This window comes from Typopeltis vanoorti, chromosome 6, assembly GCF_054136105.1.
Source record: "Typopeltis vanoorti isolate ZY-2024b chromosome 6, IOZ_Tvanoo_1.0, whole genome shotgun sequence".
Classification (NCBI taxonomy): domain Eukaryota; kingdom Metazoa; phylum Arthropoda; class Arachnida; order Uropygi; family Thelyphonidae; genus Typopeltis; species Typopeltis vanoorti.
The window spans coordinates 16,114,249-16,138,115 of record NC_143554.1 but is presented as its reverse complement, the minus strand read 5'-3'; the positions used below and the strand labels follow the sequence as shown (position 1 = coordinate 16,138,115).

The window sequence follows — 23,867 nt, the reverse complement described above, 5'->3', positions numbered from 1 at the left end:
TCATACAGAGGTAGCAGGGTTTTTCTCCCGGAAACTCTGGTTTTTCATCCTGCATACAGACAAATCGGCCCTTCAGAACACACGCAATTTACAGACATAGAATACCAGTTGTGGCGGTGGTGGAAATGGGCGGTAGATGGCGTTGATAGAGACGATTCGTAGTAGAGGTTAGGTGTAGTGGTTGAGACAGTTGTATCAGTTGAGACAGTTGTAGGTGTCCTCCCGCGATGAGTCTTCGGACTCCTTGGAGGTGTCAGGAATAATAATAATATTACAAAGGTTGTGAAGGTATCCCAGAGAACTGCTGCAGTACTTAGGACGCTGACCTGCAGCGTCCTAAGCTGATAAAGCCCTGATCAGATCACACTTGGACGATTGTTCTCAAATTTGGTCCCTAGAATTTGAAGGGGATAAATTAACTGTGGTTAGGCTGCAGAGGTCGATAACAAAGATGATATTAGGACTGTACAGTGTTAGTTACGAAGATAGGCTGAGTTAATGTGGACTGCAGAGTTTCGTAGATAGAAGGAGAGGTGATATGATTGAATGATATCATATGATATGACCATATGCACAAGTTTCCTATTTCAAAACTCAATCAGTTGCTCTCTACTAATTTAGACTGCTGAATATTATAACTACACTTTCATTTCTTTCCCTGATAACTGTTGCATAAAAAACATAACATCTTATTTAGTATTTAGCAATATCTCACCTGTTTTAATCTTCTTCATTTCAACAGTACATGTGATGTAAACCTTTTCTAACTACTTCAAGTTCCTTTTCTCTTCCAGTGATACCTCTCAAGTTGCTGCCACTTATCTTCATTTCTCTTTATTTCTGTTAAGAACTGGTTTATTTCAGTAACTGACATCATTGTTTGCCCTAGTTCCTTGACAAAGAGACAATAGGAACTTTGTTTCATTGGGTAAAGCTCACTGGATATGATATTTCATCATTTTATACTATTCTTTTTGTTTAAAGTTTTAAGTCCATCATTTCTCAAAGTGTAGTCTGTGAGAAAATTTTATTATTAAATATGTGGGTGGTCTGAAAAGTTCTTGGCCTTGACCATAGATGGCAACACTATCGGCAAGATTTTTTTTTTTTTTAAAAAAATTGGTACATCTCTCATATGCATCCATGTGAAATTGGCAAGTTATTCAGCTGTCTGAAGCGAAAGTGTTGTCTGTATCCTTTGAAATGGATAAAATTCTTTGTAAAAGAAGGTTTAATGCCAACAGAAATTCATCCGAAGTTCATAAAAGTTTATGGGCACCCTTCTCCTTCTTCCCAACAATTAAAAAACGAATTTATAATTTCCAAATTATTTTTCAACATAATTTCCTTTAAGACTAATACGTTTATTCCAACAATGCTTCAGTGTCATTATCCCGTCCCTATAGTAGTTCTCATAAGATCTGCAAAATACCCCTCTACACCTGCAATCACCTCTTGATTTGAAGAAAAAGTGAGGAAGAGTTTTAGTTTTGGAAGAGATAGAAGTCAGAGGGAGCCAAATCTGGGGAATAGGGTGGATGTACGACAATTCATAGTGCAAATCCTTTAATTTTTCCATTGCCAAAACACCTTTGTGGGCAGGTGCATTGTCCGGATAAAAGATGATTTTTTTCTTCTGCAAACTGGATCTTTTCTCACGAATTTTTCCGTCTAGTCTGGTTAAAAGATTGGAATAATATTCCCCGGTTATTGTTTTACCCTTTTCAAGATAATTAATAAACAAAATGTCTTTAGTATCCCAAAACACCGATGCCATGACCTTTCTTGCTGATGAAACTGACTTTGTCTTCTTTGGTGCTGAAAAACTGGCTTCTGCCCACTGTTTTGACTGCTACTTGGATTCTGGTGTGTAATGGTGAATCCAAGTCTCATCCATAGTAATAAATCGACACAAAATATCAGTTTTATTCTTGTTACAAGCACCGGTTAGAGATTTTCATGCATGTACATTTTTGATCTGCTGTGAGCAAGCGTGGCACCCATCTTGTGCAAATCTTTTTCATATGCAATTCTTCATGCAAAATATATCCTGTATGTTCTTTTAAAATGCCTATAGTCTCAGCAATTTCATGCTTTGACTCACCAGTCATCCAATACCATATTGTGCACTTGGATGTCCTTCACATGGATGATCTTCAAGGCTGGTACGGCCACGTTTAAACTCTGCAGCCCATTTCTTAATTGTTAGTTCTTAACTAACAGTTCGAAAAGGCTGTCAAGACAGTAAAACCTTAATCAAATTAACTAATGAAAGGCAAATATATGAATGCCTTGTCAGTGTTCATCTTTTTAATAGTGCAAGCTAAATCAACTCCAGTGTCAAAGATTGCATTCTCATAAGCTCTTCAGTCTGTTTTCAAAATCTTCAAAGTTTCTATATATGTATATATATATTCATTTATTTTCATGGGGTTACATGATTAGGTGAATCTTATTACAAATGTTTTTAAATATTTCTTCATTCTGCAATTTGGGCGAAGTGCTGAATATTCAGCCGAAGCATAATTAATTAAATTTTAAACTTTGCAAATTAAATTTTATAAACAAATGTTTAGAAGAAAAAATATATACTCATGAAAAAATTTTATCAATTTTTTAATGAGTGTTTTTTTCTAACATTTTGATAAAATTTAATTCAGTATGCTTTGGCTGAATATTTGGTGCTTTGGGCAAATTTCAATCCAAATATTTAGTAATCTACACTTCAGCGAAATCTCACGTTGGTGCATTTCTGTTTCATAATGAAGTTTGCTGGCTGTCTTTTGGAAAAATTCTTACCCATTTCTTTGAGTCTAAGATGAGATCAAAATGTACTCCCATAATATGAAAGTGAATTTTACTTTCCTGGTTGCATTCATGATTTCTCTGGCATATCAAAATAATATTTTCAACATCTAGAATGGTTTGAATTTATTACAAAGAAGAACTAACTTGCATTGCAAGGGAAAAAAATGTCAACATCTATAATGTTCATGATAAAGTGTGATTTGTTGATTTGTGCAAAAATGGAACTAGGCAGAAATACTTCAACATTCAAGATTTTGAAAGTTTCAATGCTGAATCATTTCAAGCTTGTCTCGAAAAATCGAAAAAAAATTTCCTGATTATTGAAGACTTTAAACAACACACACACACAAATCCAGAGGTAGGATTTGAGTGGATCAGGAATCCTTGTACATGGATGGAATTTAAAAAATATTATGGGCAAGGTCTCATTGAAAGAGAAACAGTTTTGCAGAACTAACATGAGATGTGTTAGGGAAAAAAAAGTTGGGATTTTTAGCCTCCACATATAGTTAGAATATCCTAGACTCACAGATGTAGCAGTGAAGCATTTACTGCCATTCTCTTGAAATTACAACTGCGAAGTAGGCTTTTCGTTGCTGCTTTGTCTGAAAAGAGAAAATTGAAATCTTCTAAACCAGATATGACACTATCTCACAGAGGACAAGTCTCAATTGGTAGCAGTATGGTGGCTGCTCTTCTAAGCACGACACCCAGACCAGTACCTAGGTCGTCTGCGGACGATTTTGTGCCTACACATCGCACCTGAATGGTGCAGCATAGGAAGTAGCTGCTTCATAGTCTGAACGGCTGCCTTGATGCTTCCATTCTAGTGGCCTCATCACCAGAGCGATTGCACCGTAACAATATGAAAGCAACTCTGGCTAGCACAGCCTTTTAACACATGAGGCACAAACAGTATTGTTGCAGTGGCTAGACGGGATTCTGACTTAAAAGGCGTTCAGTCATAATCCTACGGATGGTTGCTTCACAACACTGGTCACTTGACTAAGCACATGTACCAAATGTCTGAACCTGCGGTTCCTCTCGTACTGAGCAGGATTACTATCGCAATGACTAGTCATCAGTAGGGTAAAACTCGCCTGTTATCTTTATTTGCAAGACGGACTCTCTTGGCAATGTACTCCTGTTTCTCATTAAGGACCTAAAGGCGTTCAGTCCTTAATGTCGCGTGGTACATGAAACTAAAGTCGTTCGGTTCATGCAGTTACGACAGTATAAACTATTAGCCATACTTGCCATTGCAATCGCAGATTTTTGTGCTGTCACTAACGCCAGGTGAAGCGCCTACCTTGGATTTGGCCAGTAGAACTTACACCTGGTCAGCAACTTAATCCTTTTCCTTAACCTAGCTTACATGCTAGCTTAAATCTAACTTAAAGCTACCGTAAATCTACAGCTATGAGCTCACGTATTCTTATCCAAGTATCTGTTTATTCTTATCATTCAGAGTAATTTATTATTAGGCATATCGACTCAGCAAGACCCACGATCTGCAATCCACCGAGAAACCCAATGCCTGTGAGTTAGAAATAAACCTCCCTATGATGTATGTGCATAGGGGCACAGTTAGAGTCTTTAAGGGCACCTCTTCCCAAATCTAGCAATGGAAGTCAGATAGCCAATTCCCTATGATAAACTTGTGTGCGTAGGTGCACGTGTGGGATGGCAATTCCCAATGTTAAAGACAGCACGAAGGCTCGATCCTTCTCGGATCCATAACAAGGCCAGGCGTATCTCTTCGGGATCCTTGATGGTCACCCGGACCCTGTATAATGAAAGTAGTCAATGGGAATTACTTATATTTATTATTATCCTGCAATATCTTTATAAATTGCTCACCAAAAAAAAAAAAAAGAAATTGTGCATTCTTGCACTCATCAGACTTCCCCTGATGATTATTTTCAATAGAAACAGTAAGTTATCTCACCAGCTAAACCAGAGCTTCATCCAACACATCCACCTCAAAGGAGAGTCATGTTTACTCCCACCAATTACTCACGATCTTGATTGATATTCTATCACTTAAACATTCAGACCACTGGGCAAAATTCACATTGGTGGCAATACTTCTCATTGTCCAATTCGCAGTATGCTTTACTTTAATTAGGCAGTCGGATTCTCCTGGTCCACGCCAGTTCTGAGTTGGCTGTTAGTTGCTGGTCGAAACGGTCACGGCAGACGGGCCACCCAGCACGTCGTGCAGCTGAGGCATTCCACGAGAAGGCCTTGAGGTCCGGGCTCAACCATTCCATCACTGGACAGTTTCACCCAGTCCCGGTGCAGTGCCATACCCACTTTGGACCCCAGCCCACTGGCCCAGTCCTCAGAGCCAATCCTTTTTCCAAGGTTACGGGATCCGTCTTGCCTGTTTCCCTTACCTATGTTATTCTATCGACTAGAGGCTGTTCACCTTGTAGACCTGCTGCAGATATCGGTACGGCACTGCAAGAAAGCAGTGCCATTCTTCACATTTAATATATTTTTACATATTATATAAAATTGTTATATTATTTTATTATTATATAATATATTTTGAATTTTTTTTTTAATGCTTTCAGTGCTTAAAGTTGAATAAACAATTAATTACTGGCTTTTTGGCATAATTCAAAAAGCCACTTCTACAGTAATTAATTGTATATTTTCTTTCTCTCCTAATTTTCCTCTGACTTAATTTTCCCCTAAAAATATTAAGGTTGCGTATGTTATTCCAACTATTGCATAGTTTTGCACTTAGGGGCAGCATATGAAGAATCACATTTGATGGAAAAGAATGGATGTATGAGTGGATGCTAGTGGACCACTGACTTATATGCTTTGGCTAAGGTGGCTGTGGATAGAAAAGTTTGAAAAATACTAGTATAAGTCTTTTATATCCTACTCGAAACTGTAATCAGACTTTCCCTGTGACACACTTTCCAGTCTTTGCTTATGACTTTCTGGGAGACTTTCTGCCAGGTGTCGTAACATCTCTGGAGGAACGGCAGCCCATTCTTCCTGAAGAGCTGTAGCAGAGCATTTCGTGATGTGGGTTGTTGGGATCTGGAGCGAAGTCTGTGTTCTAATTCATCCCAAAGGTGTTCGCTGGGATTCAGGTCAGGGAAGGCAGCATTGTCATGCTGATACAGACAATAGTCATTATCAAGTTGATCTTCTACCATATGCAACAGGTCAAAATGTCCTTCTACCCTTCTGCATTTTAGATTTCTGTGTAGTGTTATGAGAGGGCCAAGTCCATTCCATGAAAACATCCCTACGCGCTGTAATCCCATCTGCTCCAAATTTCACTATTGCCATTACACACACTTGCAGGAATCGTTCTCCAGGCATTTGCCACACCCAGACTCTCCCATCAGAGAGTTTTAGTTTCCAAAGCATAATCATAATTAATACTGTTGAAATAAACCAACATTAATTCCTACTTATACAAAGTTCTAGTTTTTTACAGGATTTTTATTCTTAAAAAATTCAGGATAAAAGGGGTAAAGCTTTAAAGTTTCTAAAATTAAAAACTTTTTTTAGGATATCAAGAAGATGATGCAGCAGCAGCAAAGGCAGAAGAAGAAGAAGTATTAGCACTTCAGAAACGATTAACAGAAGAACTGGAAGAAGCTGACTTTGCGCTTGATTGGTTTATGGTAATGGTATTATATGTTCTCTTTTTAGGTGAATAATAAATTTGCTGTATGACTTTGTAGACTCATTTCACTTGTATAACTCTATTGGGTAGAGGACTGCATATAGCAAATCATTGTTAGTTTTCTTTATTTCTTTATTTTATAATAAATGTATAGAAGAGTAATTTATTGGTTATCCTGCTCAGTCTTCAAAACAACAATGCTTCAAAGGTTCAAACTGTAGGCCAACCAACTCCTGAAATTATACTTTCCTATAGTAGAAGAATAATCTTGCTTTTAATGGATTTTTTTCTACACCTTTTAACACTGCCATCACTTTTCATATGAGTATGTAGAAGTATGCTACTGAAACATTATGTGAAATGGGTAGTATAACAGAAAAAATCATAGCATTATTGATAGAAAATAAAGTAAGTCTCCTTAAAAATTTTCCTCACTTTTTCTTCAGAATTATGTCCTAATGGATCTAATTCAGAAGGGAGCAAAAAAGGAATTTATATGTATTAGTTAATAGAAAAATAAATTTTTACCAATTACTTTTTGTAAACTTTAGATATTGTCTCAGTGCACATCCTACCTTGCCTTCTGGATAGTTTAAAACCACTGGAATATTAAGAATTTGACCCACTGCACGATTCTATAGGTTTGTTCAAAGGGCTGAAAGGTGTCAATATTTATTTTTTTATCATTAATTTATCACTTTGTAGCACAGACTCTCTCTCTTGTTTGCTATCATTTGACTATGAAATTTTGAGATTTATTCTGACTTTCTAAAGCAAAAATTTCAAGTATTTATCTATTATATGGTGTGTTTCTGTTATTTGTTTTGCTAAATTTTGGGAAGGAATTTCATAGTGCTTACTTTGTTTGCTGTGTGATAAAAATCTGGCTATTTGTTCTAACTTTCTAAATGGTTTCAGTAATGCGGAAATAGAGGCATAAATGCATACTGCTGATTTCTTCTGTTTGCGTACTACAAAGAAATATCCTGTTTCTTAGCCTACACTTTATATAATATATAAAGTGTAGGCTAAGTTTAGGCTATTTAATAGTTAAAAGAACAAAGGTTGTGTGTGTTTTTTATGATCAGTTAAATTAATTTTTTCGTGGTATGACTTAACCATGATTAATAAATAAGAAAAAAGTTTTAATCATCTGGTTTCTTACACCTTATCATGTACATCTGCAGGATTAAATTAAATAAATTCGAAAAAAGTATGTATAAATAGACTAATTCCTAAAGTAGCAATGCATACATAGAATAAATTTAATACTTGACATAACCGTTGCATCAAACTATCAAACAACTGGCTCATTGTTGCATCATATTACATAACATCTGTCATAGTCTAATTCATAGCTTTGTATGTCTTGAGCCAAAGTTACCAAAGTGACTTTAAAATAAGATCTTGGGTTTTCTTACACTGGGTTGAACAATAATGGGCACCCAATGCCACTGATGTGCACAGAATCAAAGAACAGCTGAAATGCACATCAGTGGCATTGGGTGCCCATTTTGGTTGAATGGCATATGCAACCTGCGCTACAAAATTCACATCAGTTTGGCTGTATGATTGCATTTTTATCGATGTATGAAAGTTTTTAGAGTGCATAGCACATCACTGCTCATCTTAATTGGTTCAAGGCATTTAATTGTAGGATAACTAGTACTTTATCAATTAATTGTAACCAAACCTGTGTAGAGTGGGGAGAATGTTTTAAACACCTATTGTGAAATAGAGAAGTTGTTCATGTACTCAGTTTTTTGCATCCTTCTGTTTGCTCAGAAATTTGGAAGAGAAGGACCAGGCTTACCTCCTTCGACTACAATCATACAATCCGCAAAAGCTCTGCCAGAAAAGGAAATTCAGTAGATCATCAACACTGCTTCCCATTGTAAATATGGGGAAAAAAGTTATAAATTATTTATAGAGAATTAGATATTAAAATTTGTCTATATTGGTGTCCTAAACATGTCAGTTCATACTTCATGCATGCAAAACAGATGAAACTCAGAAAACAAAAGCAGCAACTCATGACAACATTCAGTTGGACATAACCACTCACATTTGCTGATTTCTGGGTGCTGTTGTCTCAGCACACCCTACCTTGCCTTCTGTATGTTTTTAAACTACTGGAATATTAAGAATTTGACTCGCTACGCGATCTATAGGTTTGTTCAAGGGGCTCGAAGGTGTCCATATTTGTGACCCAGGCTATTAACACTGAATGCAATCCAGTGTTTACATGTTGAAAAGTGTCCTCTTCATGAAGCATTAGTATATTGTGTTCAGTTTTAAGAATCATGTTAAGCCAGGAAACAATTAGGGGAATCTTTAACAGCAATAAATGTAAAAATATAATATCGGGTGGTATAAATTTCGTTGGTGTGCACCACATACCTAGCACACTCTGAATATATGCACCTGATGCACAAAGCTGTTGAATTCAATATGTGGCATTCCTGTCGGTCACCGAAGTATCTGATGTTTTTCTTTTGTAGTACAACATGCTAATCTTGATTTGTGCATCTGCTATTTTCCCACATCTTTCATGTTCTTTTATATGGATTTGTTTAGATTGCCCATCTGTCTGATGTAGCAGATACCACATGCACAGAAAATTTTGTACCCTCCTAGTCTCTCTCTTGAGAAGAGAATGAGGTTGTTTAGGTAATCATGGAGTCTTTTTGCATTGGTCTGAGGCAACCTGTGTTGTACTGTTTAAGCACTTCAGCAATCTTCTTATCAGTGAGTTTTATGTAAGACAAACAAACTTCACCTTTTTAATTATTTTAGTTATTTTCTTGTTATTGTATATTTGTGTAATTATGTAAAGATTATAAGATGGTTTTAAGGTTATAGTTTTTCTTAAACAGTAGCCTTCTTAGATAAGTCATTTCCTGTTCCATTTTTGTTGTTATTGCTGGATTTTGTATATGCTTTTTTCTTTGAATAATCTGAGCTAGATGATTGTCAGAAGTAGCATAAAAGTATCTTCCAGTAGTAAACTTTGTCCTGTGTATTTCAAAGGAAATTTTGCCACAGTCCACTACTGAAGAACATCTTAAAAAGAAAGAGACCCCCCCCCCCCAACTTCCACTGTGAATTGGATTTTGTGGTTTAACTGTTGAGGAAAGTCAGTGAAATATATGAAGGGATCCTTTATATATTTAAGGGAGCCTGATCAGATAGATAATGAATATCTTGCTCACATACCTTAGCAAAATTTGAGGATTTGTATGTAATTCTTGAGAGCTGTCTTTTCAGATGATTCCATGAACACATTTGTTAACTAAGAAAAGACTAGTTAACTATTTGTTAACTGGTCTTTCTGTCTGTTTGATGGAAAGCTCTTCAAACCCGAAGAATGTTTTTTCCAGAGAAGCTTGGTGTCTGGTGGAAAAACACATATGAAAAACATTGGAAAAAATTTACATAGAATTGTAAGTATTAGAACAGCAGCCAAATTATCTGATCCGAAATATCCACACCTCCTCCCTTCATAGTAGTGAATATGAATATGTTAAATTAAACATTAGGTATAAAAGGAAGCACATGATTTCTTACAAACATTACAGTAAAATGCGCCATACTGAAAAGCTCAATGACTTGCATTGTTTTACTATCATAGGATTCTGCCTTTGTAACAACTCAGTTTGGGAGACATCTGCCTCCTGATCAACTGCAAGTGATGTTATTGTGAAGTGGAAATGCCTGGGCCGGAGCAGTAATAGCATAGTTGCTATCTGGTAAGCCACATAAAATCACAGAACAATGCTCCTCTGAATCAGAAATTCATGGTGATAAAAATCCTCAGTTGGACACTTGTCACTGAGTCTTGAAATGCCTCTGCAAGCAATGCCAATACTACAACTGTTTGTCAGGAATTGAAGAACATGGGTTTCCATGCCCATGCAACCACACATACATACTGAAACCTAGCATCAGCAAGGGCAACCTAACAATGTCAAGCATCAGGTGGAGTGGTGTAAAACTCACTGCCACCGGGCTATGGAGTATCCATGTGTTGAGGCTTAAGTGCTGTGAAGAATTCATGTTGGGAGTTTAATGGAATATTATCAGCACTGAGAAAGGATTAAAACCAATTTTAATACTTCCAATATTTCATCTCCTTCACAGAGACATCTTCAGGGATTCAAAAAAACTTTTTGTAACAACACAAATATAATACAAAAGTGAGTGAAACTAAAGTCCTATCTAGGTGGTGCGCCCTCTATGGACATTTGCAGGTGGCCTAGGATGTAAAGAGGGATCTCTGATAATTAATGATCTGATAATCTCTGATAATTAATGATCTGATAATCTCTGATAATTAATGTTTCCCAAATTTTGGGAAGTTTAATGCAACCGTATTTGTTTAAATTCTGTTGATTCCTGAGTGCAGATGCAGATTAAAAGAATAGTCTTTCATTTTTGAATTTACTATGGTGGAGCATGGTGGTTTTTTCCCAGGAGATCCTGTGAGCTGTATCTAAAACATGGTCTACAAGGCCAGATTGACCATAATCGTGATTACAGATGTATGACTTGTGTTCTTCTTACCGGAAGGTTGCTGATCTGTCTGTCTGTCTGAAGTAAGCCAGTTTACAGACACAAGGTACTCTATATACTCCAGGCACTGAGAGATGAGGGAGCTGGTCTTTGGTGGAACGGATAAGGGTAGCAAGTTTACGGTGAGGCTTAAACTTGCAACCCTTATCCATTCCACCAAAGACCAGCTCCCTCCTCTCTCAGTGCCTGGAATATATAGAGAGTACCTTGTGCCTGTAAACTGGCTTACTTCGGACAGACAGGCAGATCAGCAACCATCCAGTTAGAACACGTCATACATCTGCAATCACGATTATAGTCAATCTGGCCTTGTAGACCATGTTTTAGATAGAACTCACAGGATCTCCTGGAAAAAAACCACCATGCTCCACCATAGTAAATTCCAAAAAGAAAGACCATTCTTTGAATCTCCATCTGGGTAGCAAGTTTAAAATTTTAAACAAATACGAATTTAAACAAACGCGATCACCACACTCAGAATCAACTGAATTTAAACAAATATGGTTGCATTAAACTTTACAAAATTTGGGAAACATTAATTATCAGAGATCCCTGTTTACATCCTAGGCCACCTGCAAATGCCCATAGAGGATGCACCACCTAGATAGAACTTTAGTTTCACTCAGTAGTGTATTATATTTGTGTGTGTGTTATTACAAAAAGTTTTTTTGTAATACCTGAAGATGTCTCTATGAAGGAGATGAAATATTGGAAGTATTAAAGTTGGTTTTAATCCTTTCTCAGTGATGATGATAATATTCCATTAAACCTCCAACTTGAATGGACTATGGAGTAGGGAAACACATTCTCTTAAGTGATGAATCATGCTTCATCTGGCAGTTCAACAAACAAATCTGGGTTTGGTGGATGCCAGGAGAATGTTACCTCCCAAATGTGCTGTGTCAAATGTGGATTTGATGGAGTATGCATCATGGCCTGATGCTGTTTTTCATTGTTCAGGCTGGACCCTCTAGTTCCTGTGACAGGGAATCGTAACACCGTATTTATGGATATTCTAGACAAATCTGTGCTTTCAACTTTATGGTAACACTTCAGTGAAGACCCTTTTCTATATCAACAATGACAGTACCCTATTCACAAACCAAGATCTTTGCTGGAATGGTTTGCCCATTGAATGCCTGTGAGCCAGGCCGAGTTGTCTGAGCTGGACATCAGTGACCAACCTTGCTAATGCTCTTCTGGTACAAAATCTAGTGGAAAGCTTTACCAGATGGTTGTTATAGCAGCAAAGGGTGGACCAACTCCATATTATTATTATTTTATGGCATCTCCATGGAGTCTGATGACTCATTGCAGGAGACCCAAATTAACCAAATCCTACCATACCTCTCTTTGAATTCATTCACTGTCTGGGGAACTTGCAACCAATTCTGGTGATCCATTCCATTCACTCACCACTCTCCATGGAAAAAATCTGGTCCACACATTCCTACTAACCACTCTTACACAACTTCCACAGATGGCCCCTAGTTCTCTGACTATTTATCATATATTTAAAAATTTCACTTGCATCAATTTTATAAAATCTTTTTAATATCTTAAAAGTTTCTATCAGGTCCCGATCTTTTTTGCCTATCAACTAAACTTTGTAACCTGTACTCGTAGGGAGTATTTCACAGACCTCTTGCTATCTTGGTCACTCGTCTCTGATCTTCTCTACCACCTTCTATATATTACAGGTTATTGAGGACAAAGAGGTTACAGGTAACCTCTTTGACCTCAACTCTTAGTCCACCATTATCCCCAAGTGCCTAGCTTCATCAATTTCGTGCAATCCAACACCCAATATGATACTATATGCAACATTTTCAACAATCCAAGTGCATAACTTTACATTTTGCAACAATATTTCAACAATCGTTATCCTTCGTCCACAATGCCAATTTATTTAAATCATCCTGCAAGATATCTACTTCACCTTTATCAACTGTTGCTCTCCCCAGATTTGCATCATCAGCAAACAACTGATATTCCCTTTTAAATTTTTTCCTATGTCATTGATATATAAATTAAAGAGTAGTGGCCCTAGTACTGTCTACCACTGATGTATCTTTTGTCTCCTTTCTGTTGTATACCGAAAGGAAAATCCTTATTTTTTCTCTGTAATATATATTCTTATAATATGTAAATAGTCCTTTTTGTTGCCTATCTTCCAATATATCAAGTTAAATTAAATAAATAAGTGTATGTATGTATGTATGTAATGGCCTAAGAAAATCAAAGAAAAATTATTTCCAAACATTCAGTATTTTTCCACAGATATATGATGCTCTTAAAAATTCATAAGGATGGTGTTCCACTTATACCTATTGTGAATGCCAGGCACTCTCCAACATACCTATACTATGCAAAATTTTGGCCACACTATTATTTCCACATGTATGTAAACTATCTTCATATACATTAAAAGTTTTAAGGATATCACAGTAAGGTCAAGTATATCAGTTTTGATTGAAGAGGTGTCTTCGTGTTATTTATTATCATTTTTCATCTCTGTGATGAAATTGTTTTACACTGAGTATTAAGTAATTACACAATCCCAAGGATCCAAGGCCTTCAAAACAAGTCTACACTTTTGAGATTTTCTTATCCTAAAAAAATGAAATCATTCATTGTCTGACTCATTTTATTACTGGGTTGCTTAACATATACTTAATTATGTCTATCAGACTAAATACATTGTTTTCACAACAAAACTTTCAGCAGAGTCAGTTTCTTTGTTAGGCCCTTTTCCAAAAATATAAAATTTACTTCTTTTCCATGGGATCCTCTTTTTTTTATCTCTCCATTTAGCATAAACCTGCTCCATTCATCCTATCCTCACTGGAGTACAAATATTCTTATCCTCTCGCAATTCAGTATGATGCAAAAACATCAATTCTTTACCAGAGAAAAACAGTTTTTTCTGCTATTTCATAAATAACATATCTAAAGTTGAGTTCTTCATGTTAAGCCACTTTACAGTTTCAGATTTCAGCAATTCCATTGTATAAATCAGCATTATCATATCATATGATGAAGGAAAAACATCAGGTACTTTGCAGCTGACAGTAATGCCATATTTTGAATTGAACAGCTACAGTAACTATATGTGTGGATTCAAAGAATCCCAAAATGATATGTTGTCTAACCCACTATAACAAAATCCAGATCTTATTTTAAACTGACTTTGATCAGCATGTATTAAAAGACCTACTTAGCTGTGAATTAGACTATAATGGAATTTTACAACACAATTCAACAACACTTAGGCAGTGTCTAACAGCTCAATGCAATATCCACTATCACATTTTAAGTTTATTCTATATGTGGCAATTGTTCTTTAAGAAATGAGTCTCTTTATACAAGAGTTTTTCAGATTTATAATTTAATCCCAAAGATGTGCCTGACAAAGTGTAAGAAACAAGTTGATTAAATAATTTTGGTTTTAATGTTTACTATTCACGTTTTATACTGGATTTATAATTACGATTTATTTGTTTAGGCTGGCTTTTTTTTTTTTTTTTTTTTAATATTCAACTCGCATATTTTTTATTATTCATTCTTAACCAAAAGTCATAATTTCTCTGAAAGATATTTTTCATGCACTTTAGTTTCTTTCCTGTCAGTAAATTATATGTATTTTGCATTCTATAATTTTCTGTATAACATGCTCCTATTCAGGATTTCATATTCTATACATGAAGTTATGCATTTTTTCCCCTTCCCTCACTTATTTTTTTTGTTATTGATTCTTATTTTATGCATCATCATCAACATGTATTATCCCCTATAGAGAACAGTTTACTGACTCTTGTGTACATCTTGTATTCCAAAAAAGTCAGAAATTAAATACTTCATAGGTTTAGCTGCATTGTGATATGTCAGTCATGATTAGTGAGGAGAAATAAGAAATCTTCTGATTACAGAACTGCAGAATCTTCAAAAAAATTTTTCCATTACTTGTTCTGGATCGTTTTAGTAGCTGCTGAATACATTACTATTCATCAGATAAGGATTACAGTTTGTGCTTTGCTAAACACAACCAGAAAAGTGCATGAAGGCAAATGTATTTAAGGAAATGATTTGCTCATTATTTGGTGCCATGAGTAACTGCTTACATGCAAAGGAATTAACTTTTGGTTTCATGATTGTTCTTCTATGATGTAAAAATGATAATCAGTAACATGAGTTACATAAATTGTTCTAAATAATTTAATTCGTAGCCACTTTGATATCATCTAGCTTTAATAATACTATAATATATTAGGATAAAATATGATAGAAACTTTTATATTAAAATTATTCTATTTAATGGTGCTTTGTTTATATTATAATTTTAACATTGATTATCCTTTAAAGAGAATTATCTATTTTTATATGGTCAAGATGAACTATCTAAAAGCATTTCACTCATTACAGATTTTGTACAAACCTGAAATTAGTACTGTTAGTTTTAAAAATTTCTTGAATGATGCAATTTGCTAATTACTATATTCGAGGTACAGTACTGTGAATATCAGAAATTTGCTGATGCCATCATGGAGGATTTCCATCACTGCTAATTTAGCTCCCCCTCATGTAAATACACTTAATTTGTCATCAATAATATCTGGATTGAAATTCACACATTTCACATAATCCAATTGCATTTAAGTATTGTATATAAACGATGAAAAGTGAATCTGTTGTCACTTTAAACATGCGGAATTAACTCAGCAGACAATTGTTTCATCTTTCCCACCCATTCCTGAAAAGCAGAAAATAGTCAATTTATGCTTTTCAAAAAAAAAATACATGGTAAGAAAAGTTATTTTGTTTTAGCATATATTCTATGCAATACCATGACAGATATTTCCATTTCATTTGTTAAAAGATTAATGGAGAATATTCTACACATTATTGCTCTAAAATATTTTATACAATAAAATTTTATTACTAGTGTAATGAAAGTGTAAGGTATTGGAGATATACGTGCAATTATAATAAGAGCAAACATTTTATTTAGCAGTAAATTATCAGTATGTGTCTCTTCCTTAATGCATTTCATATTCATATTTATTCAGTTTATTAATTTGAAGTCTTTCAAAAATTTTAGAAAATAAAGATAATTGAGTATCTTCGAACTAATTATTGTTAAATAAAAGTTTGTATATAACAGCATTAAAATGAGGATATATAGCTTTTGAAAAAATTATCCTCAGATAAATTAGTTCATTTTTTAAATTTTAATAACATAAATATTATTTTAATAATAAGCACAAAATATTTTGGAAATTTTCTGTTAATTTAGCTGAAAACTTGGTTTCATACATCAGCGAAGCTGGAATGTAAAGGATGAGTGCTGATGTGTGATAGTCTTTCCGATAAATTTCATTATTATTCTAAAAATACTTCTTGGAGTCAAAGACTTAATATTTATTACCATTTTTTTAAATATTAGCTATCACTTTTTATGTGGAAGTATGCAATGATATGATGATAATAGTTTAGATAGGAATTTATTATTGTAAAGATCCTCCAGGAGACAGAAAGTTGGTATTCAGTATCATTTTGTTAAATATTTGCTTCTTCTTCCTCTTCACTTTTATCCCGCTTGGTGCAGGGGCCCGCTATGGTTATGTGATTGTGGGAAGTTTCAACTGGCTTGTTGCAGAGCCTGGTGTTGGGGGGGGGGGGGGGGCAATTTTTGTGACTGTAGAAATGTGTTCATGGGACCAATTTGCCTGCTCTCAGCGAATGAAAAACCTGAGTTTCCAGGTGAAAAACCCCCCCTACTTCCATAGGGGGTTGGCTAACTCACCTTTAATCAAAAGAGATAAAGGTTCCTCATGTCTTGGATGGGAATTGAACCCATTTCTTCCTGACCAAATCTATACTGATTGAGCTACAGAGGCTCTTGTTAAATATTTATTATCAGTTTTTAAGTAGAATTAAAAAAACAACTGAAATACTGTGATATGAGATGTGTAATATAACTGAGGAAAAATTATGCTTTTGTAATAGAAATCTTAAAAATTACATTTTACTCAATTTTGATTCTGAACAACGTCTATTAGATGCTTATTATGACAGTCATTTTCTAAAGTACATTTTCACAAAAAAAAAAAAAAAAAGTTTTTTTTGTGAAATAGACCCAAATTTACTTCTGGATTTCTGTATCAGAAATTCCCATGTTTTGCAATGCATTTCAGTTGCTACTTGGCTAAGCGTAATCAGTGTTGATTCTTCTTTTATAAACTACAGTAATCTCCTGTTTATCTTACCATGTTGGAAAGGCGATTTGGCATTCTGATAATCATAATCATCATCAAATTCCTGATACCTTGGGGGAGGGGATACAGAATAATTATGATAATATTGCATGAAAAAGTTATCAAACTTCTGATCAACAATTTTCCTTCAAATTAATCTGTTATCTATCAAGATTCCAACATTATCAGATCTTATATCTGTCTTTTAAGACACTTTACTGTATCAATACATCTACATCTTGGTCTTCCTCTGGGTCTTTTTCCTGCCAACCTGGTAAAATCTGATCCTTTTGCTAATCTTTCCTCTCCCATTCTGTTTAAGTGACCAAACCACCTGACATTAGCTCTACTAATTCTTGAACGCCAACAGCACGATACTGCCATCATGTATATGTGTAATACTTATATTTTGGCAAAATTATCCAAATTAAGATGTAGTATTTTAGAAAGGAAATACATATTGATATATCTTAGCATATATGGAAAAATTTGTGTATTATATCACTCAGAATTTCTCATGATATTATGTTTTTGCAAAATATTTCAGTAAAGAGGAGAAAGATAAATATCATAATCTCTTAGCCAAGTAACTTAAGTAATTTTTCATTTGCAGTTATTTTATTTAGCATTTAACTCTATGCTGAGTTTATTAATAACATTATTATTATAAAAATATCACTTAAGAATATTGGCAAAGAAACGTTAGTTTAAGATGAAGACATTACTACAAATGGAAGTGACTCGATGCTAATAAATGGAGTGCTTGACAAGAAAACATGCTTATATGGAGAACTTGAAAAAATCGCTTGATGTTGATAGAAAAAAAATCTAGTGTTTTGGAAAAGCTACTACTAAGTGAAGAATTGCAATGTTAACAGAAACTTTTTATTTTTAAATGGTTATTTAGCTTTTTTTGGAAAGAAACAGCTAAATAACCATTTAAAAATAAAAAGTTTTTAAGTTTTTGTTTTTACAAACAGCATTAAAAGAACTATCTTTTAATGCTGTTTGTATGGCTACTTATTTATCTTTGACTATCATTTATTTGTCATTTTAGTCACTTTTAATATTATCGATAATCCTTTTATCCCCCTCCTAAATTTGTAAAAGATAGCAGAAACTGAAATTCATTCTTGGACAATACAAAATGAAATTTGTGATTATTTCTTCTTTTTCCTGCTCCCACTTCAAGAATCTTTGAATTGCTACCTTCTTTTGTGTACTTGTGAGAAAGCTATTATACCAGAAATGTTATTATTATTTACTACTTATTTTTATTTAAAGAAGCCAACTACTTATTTTTATTTAAAGAAGCCAAGTGAAAGTTTCACTGATTATGTAATTTCAATAACATGAAGGCATTCATTATCCCTAGGCATGGTGATTCCCCACATTACTGCCACTTTCCTTCAAGTTAATGATCCTTCACTCCTATGAATGAAAAATTTTCCAATGTGAATGGATAATGGTGATTACTGTACTTATATAAATTTTAATTTTTTTTCTCAATGACTGACCATTTTTTTTTTAATTAACAGTGTTATGAAATTTTAGAATACAGAAATGATTGTGAATTATTAGTGTGTTTTTATCCAACAGGCAGGCCTGCTAGTTCTTTTGGCATTCCAGACATGACTTTACTTAAAATCGGTGAAGTGTTGTACAATTTTTGTAATCATAAAAATGTTATAGTAAGTGATGTTAATCAGAAGATAGTTCTAATTGAACCCTTTCATTGCCACTCCACTCAAAAGCTCAGACTACTGTCCAAAATTAGGTTTTCCAACAAGTGTACCAAAGCAGTTCAAGAAGAGACTCCTGCATCCTACCCAGTCTACAAGAGAACATGCAACAGGATCTGTAAAGACATTACCAATCTAACCCAAGTCCGACTTTGAAATGGCTAAGAAGAATAAGCTTGTCTCCTGCACAAATGGCAGTAGAGTCTTCTGTCCCCCCCCCCCCCCCCCCATTTCATAGGCCATTGGGTTCAACTTTGTTCATCCATGTTTCCACTTCTCTCACCTCTAGATTAGGGTTTCTAAATTCCCAATATTTTTTAATCTTCAGGAATTGGGAACAAAGAATGGTGGTTCCCAAGAATTCTTAAAAATTTTATTTTATTGATTTGATGTTTGCAGTTTCTTTTAAGTATGAATTTTTGTGTTTATTCTAGTGATAAAAAATGCTATAATAATGAACTGTACATTATAGTATTATGAAAAAGTAAAATTTAATTAGTATTAAATATTACAAAATAAGACTCAAAGGAGGTTAACATAAAAGAAATTCTAAGTTTGTTCTTATCTTGGAGAAAAAAATTAATACCAATATTTATGTTTATTGTTAAAATGGAATTTTAAAAAAAACACAAAGCTTAGTCATTCTGGACCTCTGTTTAGTTACAAATGAATCTGAAGTAGAAAAAAATTCTTTCATTTTGGATTGATGTAGGTCTAATTTCTACTAGTTCATTTAACAGAATTTTTGGGTTTGGTACCAATTGCTTCATATGAATTCATTTCACTTCTTAAAAATGAAAATTCTTTGTTTTGTTCCATTGGTTTTGATTTTCTTATTGAATATATTTCTCACTGTTTGTTTTTAAATCACTTATAATTTTCCATTTCTTTGTTTATATTATTTTCTGAAGTACACTTTTCTTTGAAAATTCATTCCATTTATTGATTTTACAGATTGAATAATTTCATTTTTATTTGCCATAACAGAATTTTATTATTTTTTTTCCAAATAACCGAAGAGGAATCCAGAAATTCCATCACTTGTTTGTAGTTTTGGATCATAATTGCTTAGTGCTTCAACTGTAATTCTTATGGATTTTAAATGATTTAATATATTTTTAACCATTTTTGAATACTCATTCTTTCTTAAAAATCTGTCAGTCGTACTTTCTAATGTATATTCCAAAGCATTAGTCTTAAATCTTGCGGATCTTAGTCTAAAACATTCCAAATCTTGCAGTCTTAAACGACTTTTAACTTTATCTTCTCACTCTTTATTATTCCATTTTGAAAAATACAATTTCTTGTTTTAGAATATTTAAACAATTTAACAATTTTCCTTATACTAGATATTGAAGAGGAAACATTATCTTGTAAAACATATTGTACATAATCAGAATCCAATTTGTTGTGTTTCTTCATCATTGTATTTACAACATTGTCATTGTTGTAATTTTTGCTATTATCATTGCTACTAGTACCTGTTGATTTTTTTTTTCATAAAACACATTTATTATAGCAAGATGAAGTGTATGGTTTTAACATAATTGTTGAAAAGATCACCATAATTTCCCAATTTTTTTTTCATAACTGCAGCTATCACTAGTACTTGCAATTGCATCTGTTACAAAAACCAATCTTGAAAGACAACAGTTTTTCTTAAGTAAGCCTTTGCTGGAGAAAACAGTACCATGACTACTTATTAACTTCTTGTTATTCTTATTACTAATGGCAGGCCTGTTTTAGTCTTCTCAAATAAAAGTGCTCTTTACAATAATATTAAGAGAAATCCATCTACTGTTGCAAGCTTAGCCACTGTCTAAATAGTCGGCCACTAACTCATCTACATCTAGTACATGCTGTGTGATAAATGGAAACATTGGCACCTTTGTTTTTTGAAGTGGATGGCATTTGTATGTCATTTTCACTGCTTTGCTTTGCTTTCTTTTCATGCCATTAATACATTCGAGATGTGATGAAGTTCACTTTTTGATGATATAATGCATTTTGGAACACATTTGGTAATGAGCTGTCTGAATTCTGCCATCTTTTTAAATAAATACTGCAACCTAGTATGTTTTTACTCATTGTTAGAGAGAACTACAATAAAATAAGTGAAATTAGTGTTTATTCAAAAATAATTATTATTAATAAAATATTTATAATTATATGTAGTTAAACTGAAAACATTATAGTAAAATATTTTTATTCTAGCCATCTGAGGAAAATTCTTCAAAAAGCACACTAAAGGAAACTGAGAAGATAATCAGAGACTTCAGCAAATTGACTCAAAGAGAGAAATTGGAAGTGAGTAAGAAGCATATAATGTTTTATTAAATGCACAAATATACAGGTTTTTTTTTTAACTGCAAAACATTCTAATCCTGTTATGTTTGTTTAGTCTTGTGGTTGGGGACTAGATGGTTAAGACAATCTGTAGACCCAGTTCTGGAGGTCAAGCATGGTACTTGTTCAAGCTACTGCTAAACTTCAGCAAGCAATCTTAGCTGGAGATCAGAGATGTTATTCACTTGTTCAGTCAGGCTGTTGACTTAATATTATTATTATTATTATTCATGTAATGAATAATAAGTATAGCATATAAGTTTGCATTTGTTAAGAAATGCAAGAGAATGCTTAAATTTGCTATGAAACATGGGTTGAGATAGGTTTATTATCATATTTTCTTAGCTGTTAAAATCATACTTAAGTTAAATTCTAGAAACAAGATGTTAAACTCGTTTTAAAAGTCACAGTCTAGTTTTCACTGAATTAGATTGCTTGTAACATAAGTTATCATTGCTGCTGCACAAATGTAAGGAAACACGATCGCTATTGATTGTTGTGTGTCACTGGATTTTCGTCACCTGATTCCAGAGTTATAAACATACGTGCATATAAATGAAACTGCACAAAATTATTCATGTTTAATTCTATTATATGACACTACTTTTAGGAACTACCCGCAATAGCAAAATGAAGCATCTATCTTACTGTGGTTTTTTTGTTTTATTCAAAAAGCAACTATGAAAGACAGATGCTCTGAATTTAGTAATGAATATCAGTATTCACAAGGACACCATGGGCATTATTTTTCATTGCTAAATTAGATGTGTTTATTACAAGGGGAAAATGGGGGTTACCTAATAATCTTCTGTTAAAATAACAATGAGATAATGGCCAAATAAAGAGATTTTTTTTTAATGAATTCCAGTGATTTTAATGTTAGTAAAAATTTTTTACTTCTTATGTCAAAGCTCAACAAACATACATATACAAAAAAAAACAAAAAAACTTTTATTGTATAATATTTGGTTAGAATACTTTACGATAATTAAAAAAAAAAAAAACCGCATTTCTATTCATAATAAACTAATATAAGTTAGTAACTAATATTGGCAGCCTATTTGGCATTTCTACTGTACAACTAGTAATAGTATCATGGTTTGAATAATTATGAATAATAATTTGAATAATGTTTAAAAAAGGAATTTTTAATTCCTTTACGATTCATTTCATCACTGGTGATGAATAACTTTCTAGAATAATTTTTGTGACCACAGTAACATTTATGACTTGTTAGACTCATGATCAACATACAAAATGACCAAATTATTGATCATTTTGTGTGTCATTCATGTCAGAAAGACTTGCTATCTGACTGGAGGAGGGGAAAAATGACTCTCCTCCAAAACACCCATTGGAGTTGGTTGGAGAGTGGGTATGTTAAACACTCAGTCAACCAGGCCAGCAAATCTTTGAGATCTATTGTAGATATTAGAAAATTACTGGCCTCCCTTCTCTCTAAACATGTCACAGCTAATAGTGCTGCAGAGGTGTTTAAAGAGCTCTGAAACTAATTGCATTGTTTAAAGAATTTAATGAAAGGGACCTCGTGGAGTGCATTGTCTGTGAAATATATGCATTACCAAAGACAGCTGGAATTTGGTTTGAAGGCAATAGTGGTGGGAAAGTGTGCCAAAAATGCTATGAGAGTGGAGATCAAAAGTGCGTCTCAAGTTGTGAGATTGAAGTAGTGGATGGAACCCAGAGTATGATTGAAAATGGGTGTGATATAATGCCATATAGCATTGAGAGTGAGATTAAATGTGACACGATTGAGAGAGAGAGAGAGAGTAAAAGTGTTTAACGAAAGAATAGTGTGACTAATGTAAAGAATGAAGAGTTGGCTGCAATGAGGGAGCTAGCTGGGTGAAGTGGGAGCTGGAGCAAATGCAGAAATGTCTAGTGAGTGGGTAAGCTGATAACAGAAAGAAAGTTGGGTTTGACCAACAAAGAAAATTAAGGAGCGAATCTTGTACAGTGATTCAATCATAAAAGGTGTGATCGACGAGAGATTGTAAAATCATGCTTTCTGGGTGTGAAAATTAATGATGTTAGTGAGGCTATTAGAGCACAAAAGGATAGGGTGAAAGAAATTATTGTAGTGGCTGGAATGAATGATTTAAAAGGAGAAGAGTATTGCATGAGAGAGGACATGAAAGAATTATTGGAAGTAACAAAAGAAAAGAGTGAGAGAGTTAAGATAGTGAGGCGGTTGCCGCAATATGACAGAGTAGAGCTGAGGAGGACTGCCATAATAGCAAATGACTCGATGCATAGGTTATGCAGGAGGAGTGGTGTGGATGTGTGGAGCGAGTTTGACAGGTGAAAGGACTAATACAAGAAGGATGGTTTGCATCTGATTGGATTTGGTGTTCAGTGACTGGAAAAGTGTTGTTGAATAAGTGAAAGTGGATGTGCAGAATCAGGGAAACTAGAGCTTTTGGGGAGGAGGGGGAGGGAGTTGTTGAGTGGATATGCAGACATCAT

The 23,867-nt window shown here is 34.1% G+C and overlaps 1 protein-coding gene across 1 annotated transcript in view; it reads left to right on the top strand.

The window, feature by feature from the left end:
- The window catches only part of Sas10 (UTP3 small subunit processome component Sas10), a 226,779-nt gene that overhangs the window by 119,910 nt on the left and 83,002 nt on the right, over positions 1-23,867 (top strand). Inside the window, exons 6-7 of the mRNA XM_090394074.1 lie at positions 6,349-6,464; positions 21,249-21,341. Of these exons, the coding sequence (XP_090250200.1) occupies positions 6,349-6,464; positions 21,249-21,341 (209 nt within the window). The remainder of the gene's footprint in view (positions 1-6,348; positions 6,465-21,248; positions 21,342-23,867) is intronic.